At 38.3% G+C, this 22,407-nt stretch overlaps 1 protein-coding gene across 2 annotated transcripts in view; it reads left to right on the plus strand.

Annotated features, from left to right (window-relative positions):
- Positions 1 to 22,407, plus strand: part of ampd2a (adenosine monophosphate deaminase 2a) — a 36,297-nt gene that overhangs the window by 5,656 nt on the left and 8,234 nt on the right. The window contains exons 3-7 of one of the 2 annotated variants that reach the window (XM_083939442.1): positions 18,449 to 18,579; positions 19,226 to 19,356; positions 20,364 to 20,432; positions 21,397 to 21,508; positions 21,617 to 21,803. In XM_083939442.1, coding sequence (XP_083795568.1) covers positions 18,449 to 18,579; positions 19,226 to 19,356; positions 20,364 to 20,432; positions 21,397 to 21,508; positions 21,617 to 21,803 — 630 coding nt within the window. The remainder of the gene's footprint in view (positions 1 to 18,448; positions 18,580 to 19,225; positions 19,357 to 20,363; positions 20,433 to 21,396; positions 21,509 to 21,616; positions 21,804 to 22,407) is intronic. The other variant, XM_083939443.1, reaches the window with a different exon arrangement.

Consider the following 22,407-nt stretch of genomic DNA (forward strand, 5'->3'; position numbering starts at 1 on the left):
GAGGTTTTGACTGTTATGGACTGTATATTAATTATTCTGCATGCATAATGCTTTTTGCGAGAATGAAATGAAATTCACTTCCAAGAATATTTGAACTAAACCATAGCTGCAACTGAGTTGATCTATTGATAATACATATTTATTTTTTATTAATCAGTCAGAATATGGACACAAGAACATCACATGTTCTCAGAGCGGCAAACTCTGTTATTGGTGATGTATGTATGTTTGTTGAGAATGATTGATTTGATAAATTAAGTGAAATGATCAATCCGTTACTACAATTGTTATTTATAAGTTTTGTCAATTGAATCACCAATTAGTCAGCAAATCTTGACTGCTCAGTAACTGACAATCTGCTCTTTGTATGTTAATAAAAACACAATGCCCTAAATATTCTGTATTATAATACAGCTAAACTTAAAAATCAAAATATGGGTCTGACTGTTTTCACTTTCATATTGTGAATGCTAATGAAAAAAATGCACTACAAGAACCACAGTTTGAGAGTGTTTCTCATAGATAGCTGTTATGTGGGTTGCCTGTCCGAATAGATATGCACACATGATTATATTGATTATTTATTTTGAAGGGGTGCGACCATCTGAACAATTTAAAACATTGTTACAAAAGGGTTATTTTGAAACATGTTTTTTACTTGTTTGCATGTAAAATGGAGATAAACCTTTTTAAAAGTTGCCAGTTTATGAAGTTTGAATAGATATTTGGATGATTCCTGGATTGCCAGGAGATGCCCAGCCCTTGATGGGCCCGCCCTCGCCTTGCAGCTACAACAGTTTATCTTGGGTCTACTGGCTTCTCTTTATCTCATTAGCTTGGTTAGACGAGCAGTGGGATTGTTTCATGTTACAACAATACTGTTTGGCCAAAATTCATTCTTTTGTATAGGAAAATATGCAGTTAGCATGTGGAGGGGAAAAACTCATTATATCATATATCTTTGTGTTACTACGTCTAAAGATTACTGCATTATGCGTTTAAGTTAGTATCCTCCATTAGCATCCCAAATTCAGTCTCGTTAAGTATATTTTAGCTTGCTTTAGTGACAATAACCTCTGTACTTTTTAATCAAAACTGGAATGGAAATGCAACACAGTTCACAAAATATAGGAAACGCAGTTTCCTAAATCATTTTTGAAATTGTTTTACTTGATTTAGCTTAATAACTATCAAACTCTGACGTTCGATGTCAGAGGATCTTCTATGACTGTGATATAAGTTATGGACATTGCCATAGGCATAATAGGACTTTGTCATCACAGGCCATGTATATTTCTGGCACATGGTTGTATATTCAGCAGTGTCAATTCACAAGCTATGTGTAGGGGTTTAATCAACCTTTTTGTGTGATGGGATACAGGCCAAATTATAGCAGCACGGTTATTACCTTTGATGTTGATGCTAACTGATCTCTGTGGGGAGAAACTAGAAAGTTAGATCATGAGGCCATCAAAGGTAATTATTGATTTAATATAAGCTACGTCCTCAGTGTGGCACAGCGCAGCACAAATATACACAGTATTTGAAAGGGATGCTGCAGCAGATCTCACGCAGTAACTCAGGTTGACACGCACTGTATTTGCTGAGGAAGGCTGTCTTTGCTGCAGTAATAAATAACTTAGAGGTCTCTCCATCCATGCAGTCATTTAAGTCCTCTCAATTAGCCGCTTGGCTGAACACTCTGCACTCCCAGTTGGTCATAAGAGCCACATGTAGGCCACCCATTATAGCACAACCATCTGACCACACCAGTCTGTAAGCATTCACAATGCCAAATTACTGCTGCAGAAAAGTCTGCTGTAGCTGCAGCTTGAGTAGTTGGTGTTGAATCCTTGTCATGAACTGAAGCCTTCAGTATTTCCTGCGTTACTCCTTGTAGCAACCTCAGAAATAGTCCTGCTCCATGGCATCTTTTCTTTCAAGAAACTTGGGAGATTTATTTGTCTTTTTTTCAATGAAATTCTTATCTCCTGCATTCCTGTACATTTGAAACAGGTCTCCTATGTAATCGTTGGTGTTGGTTTGCTGGTGGAAACATTGATTACTCAGTCGGGTTTTTTTCAACTGCAGGAATCTGTCTCTGCCTGCAGGCTGCTCTCTCCCACTGGACTTTCATTGCATCGCATGAAGCAGCATACGTAATGCCCTGGCTTTGCAGCCAAAGCTATGTGATGTGATGTATAGAGGCTATTAAAGTATCTGCCAGAGCGGTGGAGGGAATTCCTTTCTCCAACATGAGTCACTGCTGCGCTCTCTGTTGTGATCTGGTCTCATACAGAGGCTCTTACCTTGATCTGCCCTAACTTGTTGGTTTATGTCTTTACACTACCCTCTGTACCTTTTTAAATGTACTGTAGGCTGACTGGTAGTCTAGCATGTCAGATGATTTTGTTGCAACAGATTTTTTTTTGTTCCTCTTAAGTTGTGTTGTCAATAACATTGTGTGACCCCTGTCTAATTACCTAGATATCCCACTGAGTTCTGTCCTCTGTATGGTGCTGGATAATGTATAGCGAGTTAGCCAGTCTCTGTTGTGTACATTTGGATACAGAATCCATCCTAACTGTCAGCTCAACAATAATCTGAATGTTTACCACTCACTATACATCCTGAAACATACGCTTACATTTTTTAATAGATAAACACAAATTACCAGTGGTTATTAAGAGGATTGAAAATTTGTCCAAAGCCTCAGGTTTAGGCCTACATATTACCAAATATGAGCTCATGCTTCTTAAGAAATGTGAACTGACCTTCATATATGATATACCAATCAAAAATGAAATAAAGTACTTGGGCATCTACATCACTAAGGAAAAACAGAAAAGTATCAAACTCAATATAACAGATACTGTCCATTAAGGGAACACAAGGCTTAATATATGGCAACATTGAGATCGAACTATTTTTTTAGTGTCATTTTTGTTAAAATTGTAATTTATCTCGAGATGTATCTACCCTTCACACTCCTTTGTGAGATTCTGGGTGGCGGTGAAAAACTGGCTGACAATTTTTGGACTGAGCTTTACAATTAATGAAATTACTCTTGGCACCACAAGGGGAAATTCAGAGGAAAAGGACATGTTGAATGTGGTGATTATATTGGGGACATTTTAGTCATAAAAACATTCCCTCACTTCCTAGTATTTTAGACTGAATTTAACACATTTATGAAACCCCTTAATAAAATGACAAGGAAGAAAGCATCAGTTTAAAAAAAATGTATACTCAAATATAGGTGATCTCACGTGTACTAAGCCCCTTTTCTGAAGAAGAAAAAAAATGCAACAAAGGTGAGCATAACCTTGTGCGTGCTACAAAATTTTAAAAGCCTGAATGAATGGCAGATATTTGTGAAGTTGGTGTTCTTGTATGATTTTAAATCAGTTTAATTGCTGAATATTCTGTTTAGGCCATCATATATGGCATCATGGCAATGATGATGATGGTGGGAGGAGGCAGAGCAGGTCCTCCTGGTCGGGCCTGTTGTCCATCAAAGGTGAGAGGAGAGAAGTAGGAATTTATGAGTACACTGATGGTTCTTCTTTTCCAGTATTTATTGTGGAAGAGTTTTGCAGGAGGCTGGAAAGACAGATGAGGAAGGAATAAAACATTTGAAACCATTGCATTTGATTAATTTCATTGTAGATTATTTTAAGACTTTTTTCCCCCTATAACCCCATGCAATGACACATTTTATTGGAGGTAATTTTATTTATTTAGTCCAAAACAATTTAAAAAAAGTTTAAGAGTTTTCCAAGCTTTACAAACAATTAGATCTTGGTGTTTTATTTGGATTTTATTATTTATTTAGTCCAAGATCTATTTTTAAAAAGTAATCTTAGCTTCACAAACAGTTAGATCTTGGTTATTTATTTAGACGTTGCCCTGTCAAAAATCCATAAGTGTCCAGACTGTGCAGTTGCAGTTTTACAGTCAACCAGAAGGTGGCACTGTCAAAAAACCACAAGGGGCCTGAACATGCGGGCCTGAATCTGCAGGTCTCCGTGTCTGCAGGCACATACTATTGCAGTTAACTGGTTCCTGGGCTCCCTCTGCCACTCCAGCCTCCCCTTCTTCAATTTGATTATTCGTCAGAAGTACAGTTCTTGTCATCGCATGTCTTTGTAGCCTTCTCTTGAATTCATGGATATATTTTGTATCTCATGACTTACCTAGTCATGTAGACTCTGTTCTGTTACCCCCAGGGGGCTTTTCTTACAGAATTATTAGCATATACACACTGTTGCCCAATGGGCTTTCGCCTGCATAATTAGCCCTCCCACCCCTCTCCCTTGTTCCAACATCATATGTTATTTATATTGTTAAACCGTAACATTTAAAGCATTGAGGGGACCAGACACATCTGGGCAATTAAACAGTCAGTAATTACTTTTGTCCCTCAAACAGTTAATACATTATGTGCCAGTCCAGTTAAATGTGTGTTTAATATTGGGTAAAATGTGAAAGTTTTCTGTAAACTGATTTTTTTGCATTTTAGGGCGCACTCACCCTGTCCATCCGTACCGTGCCCAAGCACGTTTCAGTACCCTAAAGCAAGGGGCACGGTACAGATGGACAGTGTGAGTGCGCCCTTAGAAGTGTAGTTCCATTTCATTTTCCCATTTCACCACTAGAGGGAGTCTCCTGGACAAAAGTGCTTTGTAAAGTCAGACCATCAGTTGTCAGTGTCTCAAGGTCTTTGGCTGCTCTGCATTCAGACATGAGTGAGGACCAGTTTGCGGAAAATTCCAGGACTTTATTCTGGCCATTCAAAAGGGATTTTGGAGGCCCAAGAACCAAGGCCTCGAAAGCTGTAACATCAACAGGTGGGTCTGTTGTTGCTAGGGGCAAGTAGATAACCAGCAGAGCCACAGTTTCTGTCCTTGCAATAGTCATAACAAGAGAAACACACAGGCCCCTTACATGCTCAAACAACAAGACTCAACATTGTGGACACACCATGACTCATTTGGGTGATCTGCAGGCTGACAGACAGTGCTTATACACATGGTTATGATGGATAGTATTCCATTGCTAAGGTACAGTTAAGCATGCAGCTTTGGTCTGTCTCTGCTCTCACCATTGCTCCTAATCCGTTTTTTAATGTCCTGTGACCTTAATGAGTCAGTGAATTGCACGCTCACCATTCCCCTGGTCACTTAATGAACTCTACTAATGCATTGTGAAAAGATGCAAACAGTTTACTGATCATTAGTGAGCTCTAAGAGTAAGTATTGGAGAATAATTCATTCATTTTATTTTATTTAGAGTAAGAGTGGGTTGAGGTGGGCTATATAAATCAATGGATGATGTCAATGGTTACTTCTAAAGTTCAGACAAAGAAAGTAGGGATGTACTGATCAGACGTTTTCAGGCCTGATACCAATACTTGGGCTTTGGTTATCAGCTGATACAGAGTACTCATCCAGTACTAGGGTTTAATTAATAAGATATATGCTTCACATTTAAAAGTGACAAAAATCATCCTTTAATTTGTAAAGCAACTTCAGGCTTGACTTACAATAAAAATATAAGTTTTACTGTACAATACAGTAAATCAAAGCAAGAAGTTTGAGTGTCAAAGTTTGTATCGAAGTTCGTAGACACAAGCCATGTGTTAGCAAAAGCCTTCTCACTCATTGTCACACATCTTTGGTCTAAGGAATGTGATATTGACTTTCAGTCTGTGCAGTGTGCTACATGTTGACAGTTTCAAGTGACACATTGCTCCTCTTTGCTATATTCAGATACGGTGAGAGCTGCACTGATAGAAGTGGCAAAGGGTTAAAGGACCGGACAGGGCTCTGGATAATCGCAGAGGAGTGGATGGGGGGATGTGAATGTGTGTGTCTGTTTCTTTTGGAGTGTGTGACTTTCAGTGATTATATCCAGTCAGTCCTTTGTATGTTTACATGTATGCGTGTGTATGTGAGGTCAACTCAGTTAAAGTTCAAGACCTTTATTTGTGTCCTGCAAGAGTATTTTTTTCTGCCAGAGTAGCAATAAAAACCACCAGACCTGCAAGCAGGTAGCAACGCGGTCTAAGCCCCCACGCAACTTGGACCTGCTGACCCGCAGACGCGATGCAATCCGGACAAGCAGGTCCATGGGCACGACGCAAGTCGCAGCTTGAACGCAGCACAGATTGTAGTTTGAAAAAGAAAGTGTAGGTATTTTAGTTAGTAGATATTGGGTTTGTTCACATATTGCATGCATCACTTGATATTGCAGAACAGCCCCAGCTTGTGGCCGATTGATGTCAGATTTTGCACAGACCCTCAGTGCGGTTCTGGAAATAACTTTTCCAGGTTGTGTGATAATCAGAGACACTACTTCAAAGTAACGCATCACTTCCTGTTTTGATCACAGTGTACCAAGTCTTTCCTCTATAACTTTCATTAAGTTTGGATTATGAAAATAATTCTGTGTGCAAAATTTTGTGCTGATGAGACTTTTGGCCTAGGACGAGTTCGCAAAAGTAGGTTTGATTAATTTTCGCACGGTTTGTGTATTTTTATCAATTTTGTGCAACAGCGCCAACTAATGTCAGATTGACCTCAAATTTTGCACAAAGCCTGAAGTTTCCATGGAGAACTATCAGTCTGAGTTTGATTAATAATTGGACTAATTATTGTGAAGATATACAATACTTCCTGTTATGAGTACAACATAAAGGAGGTTGTTTCTTCAAAAACTATTTAAATTCTTTGAAAACTTTACGTCGAGATGATTAAAGGATAATTCCTGCAAAGTTTCGTGGTTATTGGACTCTTGGCCTAGAAGGAGTTAGAAAAAATAGGTATTTCATTTTTTGCAATTTTGTGCAAAAATACTAGGCCGAAATGTGCTGTTGTCTAAACCCCAAGATTCAGCACCTTTCAGAGAACATGTGGATGTAATAAATATATATTTGCAATATACGATGTTGAAGTTAGAGACCAAAAAGCCTTTTCCTTGATTATAGCGCCACCTTGAGGTGGACGTGTTATTTTCGGTGTGTTCTGTGGGGACACCAGTCTCGCTCCTGTATAAGTGATATTCAGAACAGCGCCACCTCCTGGATGATTGATGTTATATTTTTCTCAAACACTCAAACGAGCATCAGAAACTATTGTTCTAAGTTTCTTGTTAATCTGATTCATAATTACTATGATATGATGAATTCTGCATAAAAGCGCCACCGAGTGGTTGGTTGGTGTGTTTTCACTGTAGTCTACAGGAAGTTGTTCCTTTACAACTTCAGCATTAATAAGAGTATCGAAATAACTTTTGGTCAGGAGGGCAGCGCGATGGTGTGGTGATTAGCACTGTCGCCACACAGCAAGAGGGTTTCTGGTTCGAAACCTTGGCTGGGGTCTCTGTTTGTCTCTATGTGCCCTGTGATGGACTGGCGTCCGGTCCAGGGTGTACCCCACCTCATGCCTGATGTCATCTGGGATCCACCCCCCGGACCCCTAATAACACAGGGTGAAACACACAAAAAACACATATCCATGGCCAAACATAATGGAAACACATATACAAGATTTAAATATGAACACATGAGGTAGTATTAGTGATTATATCAGTGAAAACAAAGAAAGAAAGTAAGGAGAAACGTCCTTTCTGACAGTGTTTTTTTTGTGTATTTGCGTGTTTTGGGCTACGGGAAGGATTTATTGTTTTTAGAACTTTTCTGAAGGACCCAGAAAGAGTGCCCAGTCTAAATGCTGAGAAAACAGTATTATCTTGTCTGAATATTTGTCCTGTTTTATTCAAATGGGACTTTGTTTGCAGGGTTAGAAATTAGGTTTGCTTGCCAAAGGTCTTAACAATATTGCCAGCTCTGGTTTTCCCCTGGGAGAAAGGTTGTCAAAAAGGGTGTACAGCTACTCCCCTATGCTCTGTTGATTAGTGTCTTGGGAAAACATGTGTTTAAAACAACAGAGGTGATAGCAGAAAGCCTGTGAATGTTCTTGTTTGTCCAGGTCATCGTTATCCTCAAAGCAATTTCAGTCAAAAGCATCTGGACAAATAACCAAGTCCAGTTGCTTTTGACTGAAATTGCTTTGAGAATGAGAGATGATAGCAGGAAAGCTCAAGCTGTGGTTGAAAAAATATTGCTTACCAGAAATGTGATTCAAAGAAAACAAGTGGACATGTAAGTACATCGTCTGGCTTTCGGCAACAAACTTCGCAGCCTGCTCGGATTTTATTGTTGTGAGCAAGTAATGTCATCAATGGCAAAACACATACTCACCATCATCATCATCATCATTTACTCAGTGGATGCCAATCTTGATTGCAATCTTTAAGCTCAGAACAGAAACAGCTAGTACTGTACTGTACAAGTTCACAGAAATATAATGCTTTATAGGAAAGGTAACATGTTACATAAATCCCCAACACCTCAGGTGGATGTAACTTACTAGACAGAGGTGACAGAAACATCCATCTGTGGAAACACCTCTAGGCTCACATGAATTCCTTTATAACTTTCTGTCTCTAAAGGCTCCTCCTATAGACTTCTTTAATAAGTGAAGGTAAATTAATTTCCGCTAATGGCAGAAATGTCACAGTTCCTACCACTGTTAAAAGTCATTGTCACATTCAAGTAAACTCTTTAGGTTATCTGTTGTATAAAAGAAAAATGTCCAGGGATATTTTATTTTGCTTTAAATTTGAATGAATATGAAGTTTATGATGACAATTCTACAAAGATGAACACAAATCATGATTATTACGTGTATTCAGCTGAAGCTGGCTTTGGTTTGTAGCAACAGCCTCTGTTCATTGTTTGCAAAACGGTCCTCAGTTAGTTATTTTCTTTTCCTCAGTGCCATGGTCTCCCAACTATTTTTAAGCTTTGCACTTTACAAGATGTACCAACACCACCACCACCACAAGCTTTCATGGAATGAGGACACATTTGTTTTCTTGCTATAAGTCAAAGTCATGAGCATTGCACATCTGAGCTTTCAAAATACTTATTTTTTCATTGTGATTTGTGTTTTTTAATGAATTGTTGCACAAATGTCTTTATTCTCTAAGATTTTTTACATTTAAATCAGCATTTTTACATTCACTAGTTGTTGATTTGACTTGATTTGTTGTTGTTGACTCTGGTTGGTAAAATGTATCTAAATTTCCTGGAATTATTTTGAGTCTTTTTTAAGCAAAAATCTCTAAATAGACGATGATGTTGATTTGTGGTGTAGTTAGACCTCAGCTGAACTGTAAAAGTCCTGTCCACTTAGTACACTACAGAAACATCTCTTAACGCCACATTTTAGGTCCACCATGTAACAGGCCACACAGGAACAAGAGTATTGTGTATCAAGGTCAAGTTTTTCCCACCACACTGTGGGTGATGGGTAGGTATTGATTGTGGTTAGTATTGATGATATTTCTAGGATGTGGAGGTAAAGTTTCTTTCACTGTTAAAAAATCAAAAATCTCAGTCAATCATGCAATCATGCAACTTTCGAGATATAGATCACAAAGGCGTGGTCCATACAGCTCTCTGTCTGTCAAACTGGGTTAGTACACAACTGTTGAGTTTGGATACTGTAGCAGGGACGATTGGAAAGAAGCCTTCACTTACGCGTCAGACAAGAAGAGCGACATTGTCATTGCACTTTCCTCTGAGTCTTATGTAGGTACTATATATGGTACTATATATTGTTGGCGGATTTTAGTTGCAGTTGGTTAGTATGTGATGGTATTGCACAAAGCTTAGGGTCTATCTAGAATTCAGGACCTTGTGTAGCTTCTGTCCGCCTTGTGTCTGTCTTTCATGCTGAAGTTTGTGTGTGTGTGTTTGTGTCTCTGTGTGGATGCCTTATTTTTTGGGCTTATATCTGGAAAATTGCCTAATGTTAATGTAATCTCTACTACTTATTAATACTTTATTTACTCTGAATATTGTTATTTTTTTATTCTTCAGAATTTGATAAAATAACGGTTGTGGCGATACCACTTAAGCTGTTCCTTGAAGCTGAGAATATTGAAACAATGAAGTGGCCAGCCCAGAGGCCAGATATAAACCCCATAGAGAATCTCTGGAAAGTCCTTGGTGACAAAATAATGGCTAATGGCACTACAGTTACACAACTGTGGAAGAGACTAAGGAAGAACGGACCAAGATCAAACAGTGTGAAAAGCTGGGCCTCTACAGTTCCTATTCATTTTTGAATGCTATAGCACTAAGAAAACAATGTTTAAATCTTCTCTTCTTACACAATAGTCACTGTCCTCTAATTTTGCTCACTGTTTTTTTTCACAAAATAAAGGTTTTATTGAAGTTCTGAACAATAAAAAATAACACATTTCAGAATAAATAGTAGTAGTATATTAGTATTATTAGTAGTAGGTAGTATTAAAAGTATTAATAATTTGTTCTCTAATTTAGATCTTTAGTGTATATTGTGTACTACAACAGACAGGCCCCATTTGTGCCACTCAGGAGTCATGTGAGAGGAAGGGAACAGCCACCCCCAGGCATCATGTGATCGGTGCAGAAAGCAACATGACATGCAGCATGTAAATGAACTCACTAGCATGTAAACACAATCATATACTCACATATGCTCGGGCATATGAATAATGACCTCACAAACACACATAATCACCCTTCAGGCATTGAATTTAAACATCTGACAATCACATAAAAAAGATTTAAATCACACAAAAAAGTTCAGTTAATTATTTTTTCGCTGCATGGGAATTTTGGCTCGCAACATCAAACAAATTAGTAGTAAAACATTATATTACAGCAATAAACACAGACTCCAACTAATGATTATATTCATTGTCGATTAATCTGTTGTTTATTTTCTTTATTAATTGATTACTTGTTTGGTCTATAAACAAGATATTCACTTTACTGTCAGGAATAAATAAACCAGAAATATTCACATTTAAGAAGTTGGAATCAGAGAATTTTTACTTTAAGAAAACAATAACGATTAATCTGTTATAAAAATATTTGGCAAATAATTTAATAGTTGACAGATAATGTTTGCATAATTTTTGCTTAATCACAGACCCAAGTCATCACACGCAAAGGGGATTTTTAAATCATGAAAAAAATGCATGGATGCATCAACATAGACCCAACAGCAAGCAGCAAATAATATCATTAGAACCATAAAACATTCAGCACATCACAGCAATAAGCCAATTTAAACTAAAATTAAAATACATAAAATTAATACATAGGAACTTACAAATAAAATCAACATGTCAAATACACTGCTACAGTGCTGGTAACTACATAGGGCAGTAAGTAAGTCATTTTTTGTTTTTTATTATAAATGTTTGAATCAATGTGTAATAAAACGTGCCTTTAATGGACATGTAATTCATGTAAGTGGTATTCATATCATGATTTATAGGCTTGCAGTCATGAGGTGATCAAAGCGGTGCATCATGAATAAGAGGTGGGAGGTAGAGAAGAAGTGGGAGTGGCCAGAGATGCAAGGCCTCCTCCATTTTACAGCACAATAGAGCCTAAAGTGGTTCATCCTGGTCCCTCCCCTTTTCTGCCACGTGGTATGTTCTAGCCCAGTATTTAAATCCGGGAGCTTGGAGGCTCTGCTGCTCATGCACTGAAAACCGGTGTAATCCAGGAAGCAGCTGAGAGAAAGGCAGAGGTAAGAGAAAAACTGCTTCACCGGCACACTGGAGGTGGCCACAGTTTCAACAGGAGTAGCAAAGAAAGGAGAGAAAAAAGAGGATTGTGTGATCCTGGTGTTAGAGCAGCTTGTGTTTAAGAGGGAGCACATCCCGTCTCTCTCTTCTCTCTCTTGGCTGTCATTCTCTCTCTTCCACTGTGCCAGCGGGGGGAGGGTGCATCGGCTGTCCCAGGCCTAGTTACATGTCCCAGCATCCCCCAAGAGCTCAGACAAGGCCACTGTGACCGTAACGTAGACTGGAGAAAGAGGTACTGTAACCTATGCTGCTCAATGATGCACAGTATACAGTAGAGCTGGTTATTGTGAATGCTATGACACTAGAAGTTATAGCAGTTCTGAGTGAAGCATGGTACTTATCACTCCAAAAAAATACTGCACAAGCAAGCTCGTAGTGACAGGTGAGGTGTCAGTAAACACAGTTGCTGTGTACTGGAATAAGCTGTGTAGAAAACAGTGGTAGAAAAATACCTCATGCATCTGTTGGGTCGGTCTGTTGCTAAGATGCTGATATTTGGAGAGCTTGATGTTTACCACAGTTTATTGCACAGTCTGGCTGTTGGTGGTGAATGAACATTTGGGGCATCTAGTTCCTGCTGCTGTTTGCTACAGTCCTGTATGATGCAGATTTCCCAGTGGATTAATAACTGACATCCTTGTGAGTGTGCTGAGGTGAACAAAACATCTACAGTATTTGGTACATGTTCTACAAGAGTGTGTGCAATAAATCAGAAAAGTGTTTGCAGCAGACTTTCAGTTGCTGATAAGGTGTCCCTGAAGTCGGAATAAAATACTCTGTCCTAATCAGAACTGCATCTTCATCAACACTTTACTCTTCAGGCAGTTTGTGTGATCAGACAGATACTAAACTGCTGGGGTCTCAGTTTTAACAGTCCAACTGAACATGCTGCCCTTCCTGATATTTACAAGGCAGTGTTTTTGTGAGAACAGCTGACATCTGTTTTGTGTGTTTGGGTATGTGATGCCAACGACAAGCCACTTATCCGTTATAAAGGCAGATGATGTTATACGAAACTGCAGAGTAGCTGTAAAGGTAAATGTCTCTTGCCACAATAACACAATACGTTTAAAAAAGAGAAAAGGAAATCATGACCTAACTGTTTACAAAGTGAATTTGCAGGCAGCCGTTTTTAACTGGTAAATTAAATCAGCCATGTTTTTCTCCCTTGAACGGATCCCTAGTGCTAATATACTGTTTGTATGTATATATATATATATATATGTATATATATACTGTATATATTTGAGATGAAGACCTAAAGTAGAGGTTTATTCTCATCTGCGGTTGCTAAGGAACATCTGAAGCATGTGTCATCCCTCTTCCTCTCATGAAATGAAGTGAAATCTGTTTTTAAACATAAGAGCCACAACTGCAGTAGACCAAAAAGTAAAGTATAAAACATTGCTATGGCATATTTTTTTATTCCACCACCAGTTTTTATCATTCTTAGATGCCCAACATACATTGCTGCTGTGTGACATCCCTGACTTATAGCTTTTTATCAGACGACAGGCTCCCTTGTGTTTACAATAATATTTAATATCACTGCAAATATAAGTAGACAGTCTTCATTTGAATATGTCTTGAGGTCCTCATGGTTTGATACTGGTGCAGACAAGTCAGAATAATTCATGTACAAACATATGGTCAGCTATGTAGAGGTAGGACTCGGCAATATTTCAGTATTGTTCATTGATATTTTTTTGTGATGACACAATCAGGCCGTTATTGCCATACAACTTTCTGCTCTCAATGCTAATAATGTAGAGCAAACTGTTATCGATAAGTGTTAGACTTGTACGTTGAATTTTTGACACGTATGAAGTCATGGTGCCATGTGTTGTGTAAAAGTGGAACACAGATTAAACACTTGATGAGATTATATTTGATTTTAAATGCATTTGCCATATTCTGATATGTTGTCTTTAATATTATCTTAATAATGTGAAAATCATATCAACTGCACTGCCATACCTCTTACCATACTTTGTTTTTTTTTCATCTTGGGTCTTGGCCAACTCGGCCCACTGGAGGCAGAGCTCCCACGCCTACATGTCACTATTGGGCAGAGGGTCAGGGAAAACGACATATTTACTATTAAACTAAAGTATTAATTAAAGGGTCTGATGCTATGGATGCAGTCAAACTTGCAGATTTTAAAAGAGACGGGAATGTGCACCAGTTATGCAAAAGAAATCAAGTAAGAACTAACAAAGTAAGACAGTTTTTTTGCAATAAGACAGACAGTGATAGACACTTCTGAAGTCATGTAAGTAAATTAGGGTGTGTCTTATTTAAACATAGTTAAACCAGAAAGGAGGCCCAGGCAATAGTTCATACAGTTTCTCCCTGCAGCTACAGTCACCTTAAATTCTGCTAAAAAAAAAAAAAGCACACCTGTTACACAGTTAATGCAATATAAAATGTAATTTTCCTACAGAGATTGAGCGCCCCAACATGTTAATATCTGAGTGAGAAGGAGAACCATCAATTATCTGTAGTGTTGCGAAACTCACAAGTGCTTGTTTTAGCTTATCCAGACCATAATGAGGCTGGCATTATCAGGTTATATGTAAAATGTAGAAAAACAATTTAAAAAGCATATTTTTCTCATTATTACTTTGAGACATGAACTGGTTAAATTGTCAACATGCCATTGGCTCTCGTGTCATGCAGGGACAAAGAATAGAGCAAGAAATTCCACGTTCACTGTTCCTGTACGCTGTTCGAGTTAATATCCATGCAGATGAGGAAGTGCAAGGTCAGATTTATCCACCAAAATGTCTGAATCTTAGGTGTTGTTATTAGTGTGAAGACTGCCTCTTTGACACTGCACCGAAAATATCTAACAAGGTATGTTTTATATTATAGAAAATATACTGTAAATGGTCAAATTGATATAGATTGATCTGGGCATGGGATATTTTAAGGACATTACTGTACAATGTTTGACTACTACAGTCTACGGCACTTCCCAAACTAGTCTTCTGCTACTTTGGGCCTGAGAGAGGGGGCGGCGAGACACACTGGAAGGATCGTATTGATCCATTTCGAGCAGAGGCAGCTCCACAGATTCTAGTTGACTGTCCTTTTGGTAGGGTTCAAAAGAACAGGTGGGAAGTGCATGTGGGCGGTGTGCAGACACAGGTCCCAGGGATGTGAGAGAAAGCTAAGATTGAGAGCTTTATCAGTATTATTCACTGGTCTTAGACATTTATTCTCAATGGCTACATGAAGATAGAAGGGCTGAAGCATCAATTTCTAAAGTAAATAAGCACTCACGCAGTAAACGTTGTGTTTGAGTCTTGGTCAGCCGACGATTATAGAAAATTTACACTTACACAATAGTGGATTGTCGACTAATTGATGATCAGATTTAATCGATTTAATCTGTAAAACTGAGTTTCTCCACAAAGAATAATGTAAAAGCACCACTTTAAATCTGGTGTTTACCAGAGATGTGCTCATGTTTCTTGGAAATTAGTTATTCAGGTTAAAAAAAAGCAATAAAAATTACTAATTGACTAAAGATGTCTTAGTCAACTAAAATTAAAACAACCACTTAAACAACTAAGAGAGGGCATCCCTGTATTTTTGTTAAATCAAATCTAATAACAAATAAATTAACATTACCCTTTTCATTTACGTGTCTAGTTGCTGTTTCTTGTAAATTAATGGTTAACTGAATGAACCTTACAGGCCTTTATGACTAATGAGACCTTCTTAAAGTGTCCCTGTTGTTGTTTTGATGGTTCTCTTTTGACTGTGTGTTTGTTGGTTTTGCTTGTCTCTTGAGGGATCACTGACAGAAGTTTGCCCAACAGTGCACACCAGAATGAGCCAAAAGTAACAGAGAGAATCTGCAGTGAAATGTTTAATTATTCTACTTTCCTTAAATGTTGATTTTTTCTTTTGTCTGCTGAGTCTTTGGTTTGTGTTTACTTGTACATGTGTGTAGAAGATTTGTGCGTTCTACTACCAGTCAAGTCAGTTTTATTTATATACTGTAGTCAAAATATTACAAACACATTCAGCCGCGATCGCCTCATGGGGCTTTACAATCTGCACAGCATACAACATGCTCTATCCTTAGACCCTAGATCTATACCACCATGATGTCACTGAGAAAAATAGCGTCAACGGTCCTGGATTAAGAGTCATCTCTGGTGGACAGGCCGGGGATTACATGGATACTATACTGGGGATGACTCTGTTTGTGTCTCTACACTTGAAGTCATCTGTTTGTCCATGTGAAAATGGACAGATCTTTATATCCACACGTGTGCACTCTGCATTTAATCTGATAAATTGGCCATGCTGATATTAGTTTATCGCAGAGATATTGGCCATTATGTAAGAAATGTCAGGACAAAGACATGTTATAGGTAATTTAGAAAGTGTTGCCAAAGTTTATTTTTCAACAATTAAATAGTATGAAATCCTTTTGAGAAATGTTTATTTATGTTATGTACATTTACATAAGAATTCTCATATATAGATATCTGCTTTAACAATCCAGTGTTGGGTGGGCTAGACTGCACCATGTATGTTCAAACACTTGTGTTGTGTCATGCTAGTATTAGTATACTGGAGAGTTACCCTCCATCCATTCCTAACTCCACAGTCTTGGAGCCAGACAGCAGATGGCAAAGACTAATTGTCACATGCCAGACACAGTACCAATAATGGTACCAATTATAGAGGAAAGTCAACACACACCACACCCAAAGCCACCGATTTTATAATGAGTGAGTGAATTACTGTGCACATAACTATGGTGCTCTTTAAATTATGGTTCTCTCAAAGGGAAATTCATGGCTGCCTTTAGAAAGTACTCAAGAATCAGTAAAACTGATGTTCCTCTGTGTCTTTAGAGACTAAGCTAGTTTGTCTTTTGGTAGTTTTCCACTCATGTCTTGGTTTAGTCTGGAGTGGAGCTGGTGTCATCTGTTTCCGGCAGGTCTAGAGTGGGGAAGGCCCCTCTGTGTCATGCACAGGTGTGTGTACGCAAGTGTGTACATGTGGGCTAGGGTACTTCTTTTTATCATGTGTGCTTGTGCGTGCCAGTGTGTGATTGAAGTGACACAGTATCTATTGGTACAGCTGTCTTTCTTTAAGCCAGCTTCTGTTCTCTGAGTTATTACAAGGATTTTAATGCAGCCATTGTCAGCAGGGCTTCATACAGTAGGTAATCATCGTTATGCGCTATTTGTATTTGTTTAACTTCTGGCTCTGACTCTTTGCAACTGAAGTATTTTTGTGTCTGTCTTGTGTCTTTAATTTAGATGCAAAATAAATATACTAATGTGTCCATGTAGCTGAAGAAAGGACACAAAGAAAGCTCTTGTCCAAAGATTGCTCAATCTTGAAAACACTAGCCTGACTTTAGTTGATTCAGTTATGCGTTACATAAACTTATGTAATAACTGCTGGAAGATTTAAGTTGACTGAATTTCTAGTTTTACGTAAATTAAGTGATACAGTCAGAGCATTTTTTGTAATTTGTCTATAGTTTTTAACTCTATATGTACTTATATTAGTTTTTAGGGTCACATGAGTCTAAGCTGTGGTATAACTGTATTATAGTCTGAGCCAAATTTGTGCCTTCTAAAATAGTTTGTCCTCACTAAAACCACTACACATTGCAATCTCTGGTGAACCAAATGTTAATGATTTTCTAGTTCTTGTCTGTGATGGCACTAGTTCACTTTGTCTGTTTGTACATATTTGTCTGTCTCTGTTTTCTGTGAAATGACAGTTTCTTACGTTCTAGAAAGATTGTCAACATTGCCATTGAATTAGCTGTGAGCCAGCAAAGCACCCATATGTATCTGAACCCCGCACGAATTCTGGTGGATCTGTGGATCATAAATCCTCTGTTTCAGTAATAAACTACAGTCATTATCAGTCCAACAATCACCCCTTTGCATAAGCATATGCAACACAGTCTTTTGTTAACCTGTACTTACCTGGTTAAATTCACATAGCTGTTTTCCATTGACACTGTGCTTCATGAGTTATTCCACTGGAGGTACTGTTACTTTACTCATCGTTTACTTAAGCAGATGTATCTTTATGATACTTCAGTAAAAGAATGTGTAGCTTTTAATTTAAACATTGCCATGTTACTTGGCAGAAAAGAGACAACATTGTTAAATGTTATCCTTCCCACACAACACTAAAAGGATGAGAGGTAGAGTTCAAGATGGATTCTTTAAAAGCATTGCGTGGCTTCAGATAAAGAAAACTCAACCATGCAACTATCGCTGGCCAAAGAAAATATATACTACTCAGTAGAGAGTGTAAAAATATTTCTACTTGAATTAAATTTTACCCAGCTGAGAAAATGTGTATGGATTACAGAGAAATGTACTTGGATTACTACTGGGATTACTTTTTCACAAATGACAGGTGTGTTACATTACATATTTTTCATTACATATTTCAGTTTTAATTAGTTGAAATGAGTATTGAAAGAAAACGGACATTTTAAATGTGTAACTCTTCTGCTTTCTGGATTTTCAGACTATTGCCGGTTTATGGCTGTTTGAATGATGGTACACGTGTAGATGTTGCTGTGATTGTGTTCAAAACGCTCACTTTTTGTAGTTTAAGTGTAATCGATCGTCTCTGCCTTTACTGGGCATCAGACCTAAAAGAAAAAGGCTCTGATTAATCAGTTCTGATTGTTGTATTACTCACATACTGTAACTCTGTCTCTGTCCTTCAGACCTGTGTGGTGCATCTGGGCCTAAACCACTCAGGCCCCAAAGATCGCTTCCAGGAACACCTGTTTCTCTTACACACTACCCAATCGACCTGCGAACATCTATGGAAGAAAAATACAAAGAGATTGCTGAGGTGAGAATGCAAAGGCACACTGATTACATCTGATCTTTTAGATACAGCTAATATAAATAATCTTAAACTAGGAGCACTATTGATAATTATTTATGCACCAGTTTTCCAGCAATTCAGATATTTCAATCGGCTGTAAATGGTACTTGTTTGAATGTTGAATTTACCAGTTAGGAAAATATACGTTGGCCAGCTTGAAAATGTTTTTCTTTTTTAAATGTATTTATTAAATTTTATCACAGATGAAAATACATCTAATTGAGAATAAAAACACAATAAAGTCCAGGACGTTTGAATCCTTAAATAGTTATTTAGTAATTAACACCTATACATCGTTTTTGCTGGCTTCTGCCTGGAAAACGATTTCAGCTTTCAATATCTTACCAGTTCAACACGAGATTATTCAGTTTTGTTAATTGATGGCATTAATCCCCAAGTAATATTAAACTTCCTGCCTTAAAAGAGTACAAAAACATAAACAAGTTCATCAAAGTATTTCGGATAACACCAGTTCACTATCTGCCTTGGCCTTTTCTGGCTTTATTTGAATGTAAATGTAGCAGGTTGTTTTGCGTACTGTATGTCCAGTACACAAAACCCTTTTCCTGATTTATGGTACCATAAATGATGTCATTTATGTTTGCACAAGGAGCTATTCACACGTAGCATGGCCAAGAGTGAGATGCGAAGTGCCCCTTATGAGTTTCCGGAGGACAGCCCCATCGAACAGCTGGAGGAGCGACGGCACCGCCTAGAGAGGCAAATCAGCCAGGACATCAAGTGAGGAAATGCACACACCGCACACACGGAGCCAGTTAAATAAACTCTTGACATTATCTCTGACAGACAGATCTCTCCATGCCCTCACCTTTTACACACACTTGCTTACGCCCATGTACACATGCTTATCAGCTTCCAACATGCCACTTTGTAGTGGGCTAACTAACCCCAGCAATCAGCAATCGGGGCTGGCCAGCACACCGCACCTCTGCTGGTGTTTAATCTTCTTCTACACAAACTTTTAAATGGAGGTGGGTTCTGTCTCGGTTGCCAGGGTTGACGCTATCTGCTATAAGCAAGCCCCCTTTTACCAATCAGGGTGTACCACTAACTGATGATATTTTTCTGTGTAGGCCAATCGCCTTGATCGCTTAATGCCTAATATGCTTTGTATGAGGGCTGGGCAATTATTCAATATGATCATTCATCTTATTTCAATGGAATCGATATTGTGAATAAATCATATCGAGATTCTCTGATACACAATTGTCTAAACTGACAATAAGAAGCACATCAAACTTCTCAAAACATTTTATCTGAAAGACCTGAGGTAATATCATTTGAAACGTTTTCATTTCCTAAAATCAAACTTTACGTAACCACACAGTTCCGTGTGATAAAAACTGGATTTCAAAAACCCTGATTTTACATGTAAGAAGATATCGGGATATACTGAGATAAAGAGATATCTTCTTCTTATATTGGGATAGAAGAGTCTGGCCATATCGCCCAGCCCTGTGTGTGTGTGTGTGTGTGTGTGTGTGTGTGTGTGTGTGTGTGTGTGTGTGTGTGTGTGTGTGTGTGTGTGTGTGTGTGTGTGTGTGTGTGTGTGTGTGTGTGTGTGTGTGTGTGTGTGTGTGTGTGTGTGTGTGTGTGTGTGTGTGTGTGTGTGTGTGTGTGTGTGGTGCCTGTGCCTTTTGTATGCTTTACTTCTTCTCACTGCCTCTGATGCCCGTCTGCCCCCTGACTTGCCCACGCTATCCTGCGATGCTGCATATCACCCCTAGGCTTGAGCCAGAGATCTTGCTCCGTGCCAAACTGGACTTCATGAAAATCGACAGTGATGCAGACCTAGAGTGAGTGAGATCTGCTTCAGTCTGCATGTATTGTGAAGTGATTTTTCTCTTTGGTGGTTTATTTTCTTTCAGTTCATCTCTATTTTGCTCATATTCTTAGAAATGTGCTTAGGAACATACTTGCGTGGATGTTTCATTATTTATCATTACTATATATTTATATCAATGTCTAGTCTAAAAGTAACCAGGAACTCTGGACTGTTTTAAGTACAGTACTTTTCTCCAGGACCACTGACAGAGTATCAGCATATTGAGAGGGAGCACGTCTCCCCCCTGCTGGTGACTTGATAAATGCACAAATGGGTACCTTGTTCTTTTGCTTTCTACTCTCTCCTCTCTCTAAAGACAGCAAGTCCATTTCAGTACACCACAGCAAAGACAACCTTTTTTTTTTTAGACGTTTGCAAATTTATATTCACTTACAAAAGTCATGGCAGAACACAAACTGTCAACTTTAATGTGTGCAAAGCTGATGTATCAATCACAGCTTAATGTTAATACAAAATACTGAATAAGGTTGTGAATGCGAATGCAAATGAGGACATTTAATTTTTGTGTATGTAATATAATCTAAATAAAAATCACATTGTTTATGGTCTATTTTGTATTGGTTAAATTAAAAGTGATCTGGATACTTTCCAAACTCATTGTTTTAAACAATAAAACTACACTAATGGCGGATGCTGTCATTACAACTTCATAAAACCAATAACATCTGGGTAATCTTCGCCTTCTTTTGCTTTTTGCCACTGCTCATGTCCACATTCTCCTGTTTGTTGTTCCATTCTGTATCTGCCTTTTATGCACTTTGCATTTGGTATTTGTGTTTTGTTTTATACATTTGTTGTAATGATGTCGATGTAAAGCACTTTGTACCCTGTGATAAAAAGGTGCTATATAAATACAGTTTTACTTACTTATTTACCTTTCTCTTGTTTTAAACTCTCACTTTGTATCATTTAAGGTCATTGAATGAGAAGAGTGTGGACATAGTTGATGATGGCTTTCAGGCGAGAACCATGCCAATGGAGAGAGAGTTCCAGCGAGTCTCAATATCTGGAGAGGAAAAGTGTGGGGTGAGGAGCTTTTTTTTCATAGGATTTTTTGTGTGTTTTCATCAGCAATTAAAACTGATGCAAAAGGGAAAAGCCCATTTTCATTGCTGCATATTGACACCTTCCCAGGTGCCCTTCACTGACCTGGTAGATGCTGCGAAGTGTGTGGTGAAGGCATTATTCATCCGGGAGAAGTACATAAAGCAATCCATGCAGTCCTTCTTTAAAACCACAGCTCACGCCCTGCAGGACCTCAGGATCAAGCCTCTGGATCTGGCGTACTATGACGATATAGCAGAGACTCCTGTAGATGCCGGTATCTCATGCACACACCAAACAAATTCTGTTACAGTTGGGAAGAAAGTAAGAGAGAAGTGTATATCAGAAAAGAGGGTTTTGTTGAATTCTACAGCGATAACTGTTTTATTCCACAGGGGGGCAGTAATGGCTGAGCTATACACATAGAAATTGTAGCCAAGAGGTGGTGACAGAGCCGTCTTGGTTACTCCATAAACGGTAGTGTAGCTGGCTGAAGTTAGAGTTTTCAATAATACCTAGCTCTGTGCTGCGGGGGAAGCATGTTTATTTTCATATCATACTATATTGAATGTCTACTCTCCATAATTTCTCTCTCTATAAAATCAACAGTTAGTGACTCAATTGGCAAAATGTTTCAGCTCTCTGCAAGCCTGTCTCATAAGCTAACATCAAACCTTTTTTCCAAAGGGGTTTTCCTGGACCAAAGCTAATGGACCTGTTCAAGCTTGAAAAAGCTTGAATGTCTTTTAAGATCAGCCTGTCAGGCAATACATAAATGGGAATGTATTTTGATGTTGAGACAGCTAGGAAATGCCAAAAAGAAAGTGGAGAACTCACTAAGCGTATCTCCCCCTCCCCAGCACCCTGAACATGTGGGCAAA

This window comes from Echiichthys vipera, assembly GCF_963691815.1.
Source record: "Echiichthys vipera genome assembly, chromosome: X".
Lineage (NCBI taxonomy): Eukaryota > Metazoa > Chordata > Actinopteri > Perciformes > Trachinidae > Echiichthys > Echiichthys vipera.